The 13,990-nt window shown below is 43.1% G+C and overlaps 1 protein-coding gene across 1 annotated transcript; it reads left to right on the top strand.

Annotated features, from left to right (window-relative positions):
- The first annotated feature begins 6,902 nt into the window (after positions 1-6,902).
- On the top strand, positions 6,903-13,374 carry LOC121591798 (lysine-specific demethylase lid). The gene is made up of 4 exons (XM_041912771.1): positions 6,903-8,215; positions 8,468-10,276; positions 10,350-11,240; positions 11,330-13,374. The coding sequence occupies exons 1-4, from the start codon at positions 7,715-7,717 to the stop codon at positions 12,773-12,775; spliced, it is 4,647 nt and encodes a 1,548-aa protein (XP_041768705.1). The 5' UTR covers positions 6,903-7,714; the 3' UTR covers positions 12,776-13,374.
- Positions 13,375-13,990: the final 616 nt, after the last annotated feature.

Here is a 13,990-nt window from a genome sequence, read left to right as displayed (position 1 = left end):
CCGTATAACATGGCGAGGATTTTTGACGTTCGCATATTGCTGCATCTCGCTCATTTTCTTTACCCTTCCTTTACTTGCCGACAGTGCTCGTTTCAAAGTGAGCTTTGGAGCCCCCCCCCCCACCATTAGCACTTTACATCGAACGCTTCGTGCATCTTTTGGTGCGTGGCCACGGAGGTTACTGTAGAGATCAGGAATAGGACACAGGAATAATAAAAAAAAGAGGAAAAGACATTAAAACTATCAAATTAGAAAATGAAATAAGGGAGTAAAGCGGTAGGATTCGTCAAAATCATCTACGTTAACGTTCAATTTGAGTACCGATACTGCAAGATAATAGTAACAAAGGAAAATAAATCAAGCAAGAGCGAAAACGAAAAGTGGCGAGAAAGCACGGAAAAAAAGGAAACGCGGATACCGGATCGTCAGTCTTATGATTGATCTGAGCAAGGAAGCAGCAAAAGCAAAAAAATGCAGAACTCGGCAAGCAGAAAGCACCACACCCAAGTGCCACAAATCCACTAAACGACCACTAAACGGCTTCTAAACGACTCAAGTTCTCTACCTAAACGGAATATAGAAAGACTTCGTTTAGCAGACGGCAAACGACTCATTCATTCTAAAAATAGCAAAAAAGCTGGTGGCGCTCTCTGTTGGTGGGATACCCCAACCAGTTGAGCTTCATCGCTTGGAGGAGAGCTTTCTCATTTCCTCTGTACTGTTGTATGGTTTCGCATTGAAGTTATGCATCGCTAGAACTAGAACGGCGATACAATTGTTTAATTACTAAACTCCAATGGAAACCACCAGTACTCAAGCAAGTGAGAATTGAGTTATGGTCGTTGGTGTTGCTACCCACGTATCTGACCACACGACCATTCACATAGATTTTTGCTCAGAAAGTTATAAGGCTATATCCCAAATAGCCAGCTCGTACTTTATAGCTGATTTAGGGCTGTTTAACGAAAAATCGTTCCGATGTCGTACTTTGTGGCTGATTAAGAGATAGACGGTACTTTGCGGAGCTATGGAGCTTTTTAACAGGCACATGGTACTTTTTGGAACTTTGCGGCTGATTAGCACTATGTGTAGGGTTCATGGTGGAACTTGAAGGCTTGTTAAGAAAGCGTACCGAACTTGGTGGAACTGTATAACTTTTTAATGCATGACATCGGTACGAGATGACTCTTGTCAAAGTGTCAAAGACGGACGCCGACAATAATCTCATTGCTGCTGCACAAGTTAGATTCGTTAATTGAAGAATGAATATTGAGTGAAGTGATTGTGAATTATCAGTAAATTGTGTAAAATTTTGTGTAATACATCAATACAAAAGATTTAAAAATATACATATGTGTTTAAACGAAACAAATCTTGTTGTTTATTTCATCGATGACGCTTGCTTGAAAATAAAACACAAAGAAAAATAATCCCTGGCATCGTGGCATAAGGAAGCTGCTTAGGCGCTGTTTGAAAGACCCACATAGAACTTTGATGCTGTTTATCTACTGCAAAAGGCGAATTAGAGCAGCGATCTTTAGCGTGCCAAAATGAGCTGCTTAAGCAATTCTGGCTATTTGGGATAGGTCATGATAAGATGAAACTTGTCGAAACACATTGCAAGAACAGGATAGCAATATAATGATGAGTTGTAATACGCCATCTATTGATCAAACCAATGAAGCTGTGGAGCTTTCATTTTTTTATATGGATATTCAATTTTCCAGTCGTTTAAGCTTAATCTGTGGCGCTTGGGCAGTGACAAATGTTGACATTTTTTTCAACTTTGTCAAAACTGCTTGCCATCTTGAACCCACAAAAAAAAACTCGCTCGAAACGTCAAAAACCGTCACAACGACTTACAACCCAAGCGCCACAGATTAAGCTTAAACGACTGGAAAATTGAATATCCATAGGAAAAAAATGAAAGCTTCACAGCTTCATTGGTTTGATCAATAGATGGCGTATTACAACTCATCATTATATTGCTATCCTTTTCTTGCAATGTGTTTCGACAAGTTTCATCTTATAATGACCAATATAGCCTTCTAACTTTCTGAGCAAAAATCTATATGAATGGTCGTGTGGTCAGATACGTGGGTATCAACACCAACGACCATTACTCAAATCTCACTTGCTTCAGTGCTGGTGGTTTCTGTTGGAGTTTAGTATTTAAACAATCGTATCGCCGTTCTAGTTCTAGCGATGCATAACTTCAATGCGAAACCATACAACAGTACAGAGGAAATGAGAAAGCTCTCCTCCAAGCGAGGAAGCTCCACAGGTTGGGTATCCCACAAACAGATGGCGCCACCAGCTTTTTTGCTATTTTTAGAATGCATGAGTCGTTTGGCGTCTGCTAAACGAAGTCTTTCTATATTCCGTTTAGGTAGAGAACTTGAGGCGTTTAGAAGCCGTTTAGTGGTCGTTTAGTGGATTTGTGGCACTTGGGAAAAGAATCGCAAGCGAGGGAAATTCGCACCAATTGTAGCATTGGCGAGCTCACGAAGACCGGTTTTGACCGCTGCAAGCACCTTGGGATAAATGAAACCTTAAAACCTCCCAAGTGCCACAAATCCACTAAACGACCACTAAACGGCTTCTAAACGACTCAAGTTCTCTACCTAAACGGAATATAGAAAGACTTCGTTTAGCAGACGCCAAACGACTCATGCATTCTAAAAATAGCAAAAAAGCTGGTGGCGCTATCTGTTGGTGGGATACCCCAACCAGTTGAGCTTCATCGCTTGGAGGAGAGCTTTCTCATTTCCTCTGTACTGTTGTATGGTTTCGCATTGAAGTTATGCATCGCTAGAACTAGAACGGCGATACGATTGTTTAAGTACTAAACTCCAACGGAAACCACCAGCACTGAAGCAAGTGAGATTTGAGCAATGGTCATTGGTGTTGATACCCACGTATTTAACCACACGACCATTTATATAGATTTTTGTTCAGATAGTTAGAAGGCTATATAGGTCAAAATAAAATGCAACTTGTCGAAACACATTGCAAGAAAAGGATAGCAATATAATGATGAGTTGTAATACGCCATCTATTGATCAAACCAATGAAGCTGTGGAGCTTTCATTTTTTTTCTATGGATATTCAATTTTCCAGTCGTTTAAGCTTAATCTGTGGCGCTTGGGCTGAGTCTATGAACAGCCCAAGTGCCACAAATCCACTAAACGACTACTAAACGGGTTCTAAACGACTCAAGCTCTCTACCTAAACGGAATATAGAAAGACTTTGTTTAGCAGACGGTGAACGACTCATGCATTCTAAAGATAGCAAAACAGCTGATGGCGCCATCTGTTGGTAGGATACCCAACCGGTGGAGCGCTTTCCTCGCTTGGAGAGCTTTTTTTATTTCATCTGTACTGTTCTATGGTTTCGCATTGAAGTTATGCATCGCTAGACCTACAACGGCGATACGATTGTTTACCCAAATAGCCAGAATTGCTTAAGCAGCTCATTTTGGCACGCTAAAGATTGCTGCTTTAATTCGCCTTTTGCAGTAGATAAACAGCATCAAAGTTCTATGTGGTTCTTTCAAACAGCGCCTAAGCAGCTTCCTTATGCCACGATGCCAGGGATTATTTTTCTTTGTGTTTTATTTTCAAGCAAGCGTCATCGATGAAATAAACAACACGATTTGTTTCGTTTAAACACATATGTATATTTTTAAATCTTTTGTTTTGATGAATTACACAAAATTTTACACAATTTACTGATAACTCACAATCACTTCACTCAATATTCATTCTTCAATTAACGAATCTAACTTGTGCAGCAGCAATGAGATTATTGCCGGCGTCCGTCTTTGACACTTTGACAAGAACCACCTTGAACCGATGTCATGCATTAAAAAGCTATAAAGTTCCACCAAGTTCAGTACCCTTTCTTAACAAGCCTTCAAGTTCCATCATGAACCCTACACATAGTGCTAATCAGCCGCAAAGTTCCAAAGAGTACCATGTGCCTGTTAAAAAGCTCCATAGTTCCGCAAAGTACCGTCTATCTCTTAATCAGACACAAAATACGACATCGGAACGATTTTTCGTTAAACAGCCCTAAATCAGCTATAAAGTACGAGCTGGCTATTTGGGTAAATACTAAACTCCAGTGTAAACCACCAGCACTGAAGCAACCCAAGCGCCACAGATTACCCAAGTGCCACAAATCCACTAAACGACCACTAAACGGCTTCTAAACGACTCAAGTTCTCTACCTAATCGGAATATAGAAAGACTTCGTTTAGCAGACGCCAAACGACTCATGCATTCTAAAAATAGCAAAAAAGCTGGTGGCGCTATCTGTTGGTGGGATACCCCAACCAGTTGAGCTTCATCGCTTGGAGGAGAGCTTTCTCATTTCCTCTGTACTGTTGTATGGTTTCGCATTGAAGTTATGCATCGCTAGAACTAGAACGGCGATACGATTGTTTAAATACTAAACTCCAACGGAAATCACCAGCACTCCCAAGCGCCACAGATTAAGCTTAAACGACTGGAAAATTGAATATCCATAGAAAAAAAATGAAAGCTCCACAGCTTCATTGGTTTGATCAATAGATGGCGTATTACAACTCATCATTATATTGCTATCCTTTTCTTGCAATGTGTTTCGACAAGTTGCATTTTATTATGACCTATATAGCCTTCTAACTTTCTGAGCAAAAATCTATATAAATGGTCGTGTGGTTAAATACGTGGGTATCAACACCAATGACCATTGCTCAAATCTCACTTGCTTCAATGCTGGTGGTTTCCGTTGGAGTTTAGTATTTAAACAATCGTATCGCCGTTCTAGTTCTAGCGATGCATAACTTCAATGCGAAACCATACAACAGTACAGAGGAAATGAGAAAGCTCTCCTCCAAGCGATGAAGCTCAACTGGTTGGGGTATCCCACCAACAGATAGCGCCACCAGCTTTTTTGCTATTTTTAGAATGCATGAGTCGTTTGGCGTCTGCTAAACGAAGTCTTTCTATATTCCGTTTAGGTAGAGAACTTGAGTCGTTTAGAAGCCGTTTAGTGGTCGTTTAGTGGATTTGTGGCACTTGGGCTGAAGCAAGTGAGATTTGAGCAATGGTCATTGGTGTTGATACCCACGTATCTAACCACACGACCATTTATATAGATTTTTGCTCAGAAAGTTAGAAGGCTATATAGGTCATAATAAAATGCAACTTGTCGAAACACATTGCAAGAAAAGGATAGCAATATAATGATGAGTTGTAATACCACCAACAAACCGACATGACACTGGCGTTACAAAAGTGTCCCACACGAAAGTACTGTCATTTACCAGTGAGGCGAACACTTCTGTCAAAGTAAGCTCTGTTCACTGCTGCTTCGATGTAAACAACTTTTCTAAATACAAATGGCGAAGGAAGTGTGAGGCAAGATTTTGTGAGAATTATTGGACAAAACACCCAGGAAAATCATTTATAAGTTTTCAAATCAATGCAAAAGATGTGAGAAGTACATAAAACAATACGCATTGGAATTTGCGAAGAAAAACAAAAAGGGGGTTTAGCAGTTTCTTCCCAAGTGCCACAAATCCACTAAACGACCACTAAACGGCTTCTAAACGCCTCAAATTCTCTACCTAAACGGAATATAGAAAGACTTCGTTTAGCAGACGGCAAACGACTCATGCATTCTAAAAATAGCAAAAAAGCTGGTGGCGCCATCTGTTTGTGGGATACCCAACCTGTGGAGCTTCCTCGCTTGGAGGAGAGCTTTCTCATTTCCTCTGTACTATTGTATGGTTTCGCATTGAAGTTATGCATCGCTAGAACTAGAACGGCGATACGATTGTTTAAATACTAAACTCCAACGAAAACCACCAGTACTGAAGCAAGTGAGATTTGAGTAATGGTCGTTGGTGTTGATACCCACGTATCTGACCACACGACCATTCATATAGATTTTTGCTCAGAAAGTTAGAAGGCTATATAGGTCATTATAAGATGAAACTTGTCGAAACACATTGCAAGAAAAGGATAGCAATATAATGATGAGTTGTAATACGCCATCTATTGATCAAACCAATGAAGCTGTGAAGCTTTCATTTTTTTCCTATGGATATTCAATTTTCCAGTCGTTTAAGCTTAATCTGTGGCGCTTGGGTTATCTATGTCAGTGTAGTAAGCGAATCATTATAGAGATGGCGCTAGTGTTTAACGTATTTTCATTTGAAATAAGGAGACAACTTTTGAAGCTCATTTTGTTCGAAGTGTCACGTCGGTTTGTCGGTGGTAATACGCCATCTATTGATCAAACCAATGAAGCTGTGGAGCTTTCATTTTTTTCTATGGATATTCAATTTTCCAGTCGTTTAAGCTTAATCTGTGGCGCTTGGGTAAGCTTAAACGATTGGAAACCACCAACACTGAAGCAACCCAAGCGCCACAGATTAAGCTTAAACGATTGGAAAATCGAATATCCATACAAAAAACAAAAGCTCCATAACTTCATTAGTTTGCGCAATAGATGGCGTATTACAACATCATTATATTGCTGTCCTTTTCTTGCAATGTGTTTCGACAAGATTCATCTAATCATGACCTATATAGCCTTCTAACTTTCTGAGCAAAAATCTATATGAATGATCATATGGTCAGATACGTGGGTATCGACACCAACGACCATTACTCGAATCTCACTTGCTTCAATGCTGGTGGTTTACATTGGAGTTTATTATTTCATAGGATTTCGAAAGCGAATGTTGTGTCTCCCTCAGCCCTTTAGCTGAAGCTGTCAGATATTTCATCTGTCAAATAGTTCATTTCGCTGTAAATTTCACCTCATGTAGCCGCGCGGTCATCGCTTCAGGAAGTTTCTCAGACGTCAATAACATGAAATGGCGTTAGACGTTAATTGTCATTTTGTTTTGGGTGAGGCAACCTTGTGTTCATACAAATCGATGTTACAATTCCGTATCGTTGTCGACGAACGGATTTTCGTCGAAAATGACCTCGATTTTCTTTCATCGAACTAGCAGTGCGTTCTTCCTGACGAATCTTCTGGCCAGTGATTGCAGCAAAAAAGCCAATCTCCGAACGGTGAACCGTCGAACAAATTGCACGTACGCCACTCTGCTGTCGAAGAAGGCAAAGGCACCGAAATACGTTCATGTTGCCACCCCAGACAGTTATTCGTGTGAAAATTCGCATGTGTAGTGTGTTATTAAAGTCGGTGAAGTTTTCGTGATTGGTTGTAAAAGATTAGAGTAAAATCTGGTAAATTGCTCGCGTGCGACTCATTTTTCCTCGTTCGCAGTGAAAAACTGTAGGCCAGACATTATCGGCAATCGCCAATTGGTTCTCCGTTGGTGCTGAGCCCAATCGGCTACTGATGTGAGCTAGCCATTCACGCCAAGTGCAAACAAAAGTGAATTATCCAGCAGGCCCTTTTTCATCATTCACTTCCGCCTCAGCAATTGCAATCAAATATGTTACCGATGTGTAATGTTCGCCCGTGAAGTAATTGCTTGGGCCGCTAGGGAGGACGATAAGTGAAACGGTAGGGGGAAAAACGCGAGAGAAAACCCAAAAATGTGTACGTATGGTGTCCTTGGTTGAAAAAAAGTCTACCTTGCTTCGCATAATCCAAGTTGAGTGGTAAAGCAAATCAATTGCATTACACCATCTTTGAGTTCGATTGTTTTGTTGGCACTGAAAGCTATGGTAGTAACCAAGAACGATGAAAAGTAAGTCCAAAAACTCTTTGACGAACGGGAGCGGCAGTAGCGGTAGTAGCAGTAGTGGCAGTGGCAGTGATAATTACGCCAATGGTAGCAGCAACTCTGGGCCCGCCGGGGCATCGATGACAGGCACAGCGGGGAACAGTGGTGCCTCCGCTGGGACCATGAATGGAGGCAGCAGCAGACACCCGCAACCCTCTTCCACCCTGAGTGCTGAGAATATTCTATGTCGAACTATTTCCGCTACCGATATCAGAGTGGCGAGTGTGGATGCGGATTGTCTAGACCAGCAACAGCCTCAGCAACCGATGAACCATCACAATAATCCGCACCGACCACATATATCGCTGGATAAGTGCGATGATTTTCAATTCAATGTTCCGCCGGAAGCTCCTGTTTTCGAGCCGTCGGAGGAAGATTTTAAAAATCCCCTGGTGTACATCAACAAAATTCGTCCGACCGCAGAAAAGTTCGGAATTTGCAAAATTCGTCCACCGAGCGTGAGTATATTCAATAATGGAGCTTGTTTTTTTTTTCTTCCTTATTGTTCAACCATTATTAAATCTATAAAAAAGTTCGCCACGTTGTTTTTGAAAAGTAAAATAAAATGCATGTTTACGTACCTTCTTGATGGGTGGCTATTTGGTTGCTTAGAAACTGATAACCGTGTAAGAATGCGATAAAAAATAATGTTTCTTCTTTTTGTATCGATTTTACTGTTTTTATCCTTCGGTCGATGGTGCACCTTGCAGTCCTGGCAGCCTCCCTTCACTGTGGATGTAGAAAAGCTGACCTTTACGCCACGCATTCAGCGGTTGAACGAACTGGAAGCGGAAACACGCATTAAACTTAACTTTCTCGATCAGATTGCCAAGTTTTGCGAGTTGCAAGGGACAACTCTCAAGATACCGATGGTGGAAAGAAAGCCGCTAGATCTGTACACCCTACATAAGATCGTTAATCAAGAAGGAGGTCTGGAAGTGGTTACAAAGGAGCGCAAATGGTCCAAAGTAGCATGTCGTATGGGCTACCAGCAAGGCAAGAGCGTTGGATCAAATCTGCGAACTCACTACGACCGATTGCTGTATCCGTTTGATGTGTATCGCTCGGGCAAGGTGGTGGATTTGGCAAACATTGATCCAGAGCCATCCGAAGACTGCGAGTACGAGCCGCACTGTATTGAGTCACGCCAACAGGTTCAACCTCCGATGACGGCAGCTCGTCGCTCCCAGCGGTTTGCCCAGCAACAGAACAACAGCAAACCCTCATCGACCACCGGAAGCAGTGCCGGTGGAAGTGTGCGTGGTTCATCCGACGAGATGTCTCCGAGCAAGAAGGAGTTGCGACACAGAAGCATGCTTGAGTTTGCGAGTAAATTAGCGGCCGTCGCCCGAGACCAAGCAGCAACCAACGGCGGTGCGTCGAAGGAGGAAAAAGTTGGTGTCGGTGGAACGCACGGCTACGATCCGATGGCAAAGTACATTTGTCATATGTGCAATCGTGGGGATGTCGAAGAATCGATGCTACTGTGCGACGGATGCGATGCTTCGTATCACACGTTCTGTCTAATGCCGCCGCTACAAGACATTCCGAAGGGAGACTGGCGCTGTCCCAAGTGCATCGTGGAGGAACACTCAAAACCGGTGGAAGCGTTTGGGTTTGAGCAGGCACAACGTGAGTACACATTGCAGCAGTTCGGCGAGATGGCCGATCAATTCAAATCGAACTACTTTAACATGCCGGTTCATCTCGTACCGACCGAGCTGGTGGAGAGGGAATTTTGGCGCATCGTATCATCTATTGACGAAGACGTGACGGTAGAGTATGGGGCCGACTTGCACACGATGGACCATGGCAGTGGCTTTCCTACCAAGTCGTCGTCTCTTTCGTCCACTGATCAGGAGTATGCAGAGTCGAGCTGGAACCTCAATAATTTGCCCGTGCTTGACGAATCAATCCTTGGACACATTAATGCCGATATCAGCGGCATGAAGGTACCATGGATGTATGTTGGAATGTGCTTTGCCACGTTCTGTTGGCATAATGAGGACCACTGGAGCTACTCCATTAACTATTTGCACTGGGGAGAACCGAAAACATGGTACGGTGTGCCGGGCAGCCGAGCGGAAGATTTTGAGCTAGCGATGAAATCGGCTGCTCCTGAGTTGTTCCATTCGCAGCCGGATTTGCTGCACCAGCTGGTTACAATTATGAATCCCAACATTCTGATGAACGCCAGCGTCCCCGTGTACCGGACGGATCAGCACGCGGGCGAATTTGTCGTAACATTCCCGCGTGCGTATCACGCCGGCTTTAACCAAGGATACAACTTCGCCGAGGCAGTCAATTTTGCGCCGGCTGATTGGATGAAGATGGGCAGAGAGTGCGTCAACCACTATTCAAAGCTGCGGCGGTACTGCGTATTTTCTCATGATGAGCTCGTTTGCAAGATGGCACTGGAACCAGACAGGCTGAATTTGGGTATTGCAACAGCATGCTATATCGATATGGCAGAGATGGTGGACACCGAGAAGAAACTACGAAAAAATCTTCTAGAATGGGTAAGTTACTGGAAGGTTTTGTAGTGGTTTCTGAGATTTAATTCCTTTTTTCACCATTTGTGTATTTCGATAGGGTGTATCGAATGCTGAACGGGAGGCATTTGAGCTGCTGACGGACGACGCTAGACAATGCGAGATTTGCAAAACTACCTGCTTCCTTTCGGCGGTGAATTGTAAATGCACCAAGAACCTGGCTTGTCTGCGCCATTTTGCTGAGCTGTGCGAATGCCCCCCGGAAAACCACACCCTCAAGTATCGGTACACACTGGACGAGTTGCCATTGATGGTGCAAAAGTTGAAGGTAAAGGCAGAATCGTTTGAGAAATGGTTGTTCCGTGTGCGCGACGTTCTTGATCCATCGGTTGCGAGTAGCATTACACTCGAGGAACTGCAAAGCATAGCGCATGAAGCCGAAAGCCAAAAGTTCCCCAACAGCGTTATTCTGGAGCGTTTAAATTTGTCTATATTGGAGGCCCAGAAGTGCATTACGGTCATTCAGCAGCTTGATATTAATAAAATACGAACGCGCACGCGAAATTCTTTAGAGTGTGCCAAATACAAGCTGTCGATGGATGAGCTGGAGTTGTTCATCAACGAAATCAACAATCTCCGATGTGTAATTCGAGAGGGTGACAGTGTACGAGAGCTGCAGCGCATCGGACAAGAATGGCTGCGCCAGGCAGATAAGGCATTGAAATTGCGCTTTAAGGATACGAATGTGCAGCAGCTGAATCAGCTGATCGAAGAAGGAAATGCGCTATGCATTGAGTTGCCGCAAATTGCGGAGTTGCGGGATCGACTGACACAGTACAAATGGTATCGAGAGGTGCGAACCTTACGTGAGAATACGGTCGATCGCTTGTCGCTGGAGGAAATCAAAAAGCTCATCAGTGAAGGAATGCGAATACTACCGCACACAGTATTAGAGAAGGAACTGTCACAGTTGCACGGTATTATGTTGCAGGTAAGTTTATGAAATTAAATATTTTTGCACGTTTTAAACTGTGCAGTTAACCAATGACTATTACTTCTCGTTACTGAATTTCTTGTTAGATTGTGGATTGGGAGCAATCTGCTAACCAATGCTTCAAAACGGAAACGCAGCATAAGATCAGCGAAATTGATAGTCTTCTAGAGCGTGCGCAAAATATCGAGGAGTTCTTGCCATTGGCTGGTCAGCTGAAAGACGCGTTGCATAAATCGAAGGAATGGTTACATGCGATCGAAACGCTAGAAAGTAGCAAAAATTATAACTTTTTTCACACACTCCAAAATCTGGCCAACCGCGCCAAGCTGCTGCCAGTAGAGGTGGAAAGCAAGCTGCTGTGTGAAACAATTTTCGGTACAACAACTGCGGGCGGTGGCTGCTACAATCGAAATGGTGGTCAGATGCTGCTGTTCAACTCAATGGGTTTTATCGGGGCTAGTGGTGACGAGTGGCGCAATAAATCGTCTTTGCCTGCATCGTCGCAGAAGCGAAAAAGAAATGGTTCAATCTCCAACCTGGACGATCCGGTAATACCTGGTAGTGGAATGGAAACAATCATGAAAAAAATAAAGGAGGACAGTAGCATCGCCGAACAGGATAAGAGATTGCTGCGAGCTAAGCTGCTATTGGACTGGAACGAGTCGGATGGTGGCATGGGAACCAGCAGCGATAAAAACATGCTCGGACGCTACGACAATATGAAGCAGCAGCAGGAAAATCGTTTGAATTGTAGTAGTGGTTGCGATGTGGTTTATCATTGCGCCAAGTGCTACGAGATGGTGGCCAAAGCGAACGTGTTACGGAAGTATCGACATAAGCAGCATCATCATCATTGCCGGCATCATGAAAGGCACAGCAAGGTAAAACAGGAGCAGAATCATCAGCAGCACAGTAATAGTAGTAGTTTGTCATCTATGGAACAATTGTTGCAAATGAAAACCTTAAGCGAGGATGATTTTCTTCCCGAGAAGGGAGGTGCAAGTGAAAGGACAACAGCTGATGGAGGAAGCAGTTTTGACGATTTTTCCTTTAAATTTGGCGAACACGACGAAGCGGAAGACGAGCTAGATGACGAAGAGGCGGCAGATGAGGTTAAAGCAGAAGATGAGGACGAGGATGAGGAAGAAGCTGTCTGTATTGGACCACCGGGACGGAATGGGTGCCATGGTTGCAAACCGCCGGACGAAAAGGAACGGAAACCAAGTGCGTTGTTGCCGTCATGCACAAGCGCTAGAATAAAAGAGGAACCGCTAGACGATGTGGAGCACCTCGATGAAGAGGAAAGGGAGATGCGACACAGCTCTAAAGTCCCTGGTGGAGAAGGGGCCGTGACCGGTGCAACTAAAACCATCTGTCCTGAGAGCACTAGTCAACCGTTGGCAGTGGCTGCAAATGGCAAAAGTCATGCCAACGGTGCCAACGGCGTTAGTACCTCTACGAACGCTTCTTATCCACCGAACGACCGGCAGCGACAAGAACACAACCCACAAAGCAATCTAACAAGCTTATGATGACACAGACAGCGATCCATCGTCGAGGGATACGGAAACAAATGAGGTGGAATTATGAGAGTTAACGAGTGACTGAAATAAGTGAATTTGAGTATATTTACTTCAGCGCATATTTGTGTGTTGAAGTGACAAAAAAAACCTAAACAAAAAGGTGTAAAAAGGTATAAAACGGCCCACCTGATGATTCTTATCCTCCGTTTTGATGAGGTCGAAGAGAATGAACAAATTAAGGAAGAGGTAGTAATGTCTGAAAATGAATTGTTTCGGTTAAATTATTAGACACTAGCTTTTTTTGTTAGTTAGTAAGTTTTGGAAACAGATTTTCTCAACTGGACTAGAGTTCATAACACACAAAAAAGAATTCCTTTGAGAAAAAAGCTGAATCAGTGGACGAATGCTTGAAATAAGTGTATTTTACTTCTGCTTGTATAGCCTTTTCGCAGAAGATGTTTGTAGTAGAAGTGTTAGAAATGAGAAAGTAGCAGTAGGACAAAGGTAATTAACGTTAGGAATCGTAGACCATCATCGCATCCTTACGATATTTTGATACACGTTTTTGTTCTTACATTGAAGCAAAAGCATGCCTATAGTGTTTGGGGAATAGAAGGACAAATGCCAGTGATTGAAATTGCGCTGGCAATGTATTTAAAACAAGGGTGCGCATGTTGAACTGGCAACTATGACGATTAGCACTACCACTACTAATACTACTACTACTACTACTACTGCTACTGCTGCGGATGATATGGCCGGTTGCCGTTGCCATTGTTGCAAAAATGGAACCAGGTCTTGCCCGCTGCATTCGGAAGAAAGATGCAATGCGCGTACGCATTATGTAGTATCCTTTTTAAGCTCCTAAATGCAATGCGTTAGTTGAACGTTCTGCATTACATTGACGTGTTTATGGCTTGCAAGATTCCTCTCTTGTTAGGGGTGTTGTCAACAGCATGCTCTCCATATGCTTATTTTTAATTGTAACATACACAAACGGTTCAAACCATCAGCATATGTCACGTTTGTGCAATTTGCGATCGAAGTAGACAACACATGGATAGATTTAATAAGTATTTCTTTTTCAAGTTTCGTTTGCTATGCTACGGTACTGCGTTTCAATCCAGCTTCATGGGGAAATGGGGTGGTGTAGATCTCTATAATAAGGCTTAATAAGGCTTAATTAAGGTCATGCAGGAATAATTAGCAAGCATGAAAAGAAAC

The sequence above is a fragment of the Anopheles merus genome, chromosome 2L, assembly GCF_017562075.2.
Source record: "Anopheles merus strain MAF chromosome 2L, AmerM5.1, whole genome shotgun sequence".
NCBI classification, from domain to species: Eukaryota; Metazoa; Arthropoda; class Insecta; order Diptera; family Culicidae; genus Anopheles; species Anopheles merus.
This window is presented reverse-complemented; position numbering and strand designations above follow the sequence as displayed.

Excerpts from the sequence above, each read along its gene's own strand:
- LOC121591798 (XM_041912771.1), top strand. The coding sequence starts at position 7,715 with ATGAAAAGTAAGTCCAAAAACTCTTTGACGAACGGGAGCGGCAGTAGC. Across the intron at positions 8,216-8,467 it reads GCAAAATTCGTCCACCGAGC|TCCTGGCAGCCTCCCTTCAC; the intron begins GTGAGTATATTC and ends TGCACCTTGCAG. Across the intron at positions 10,277-10,349 it reads GAAAAAATCTTCTAGAATGG|GGTGTATCGAATGCTGAACG; the intron begins GTAAGTTACTGG and ends GTATTTCGATAG.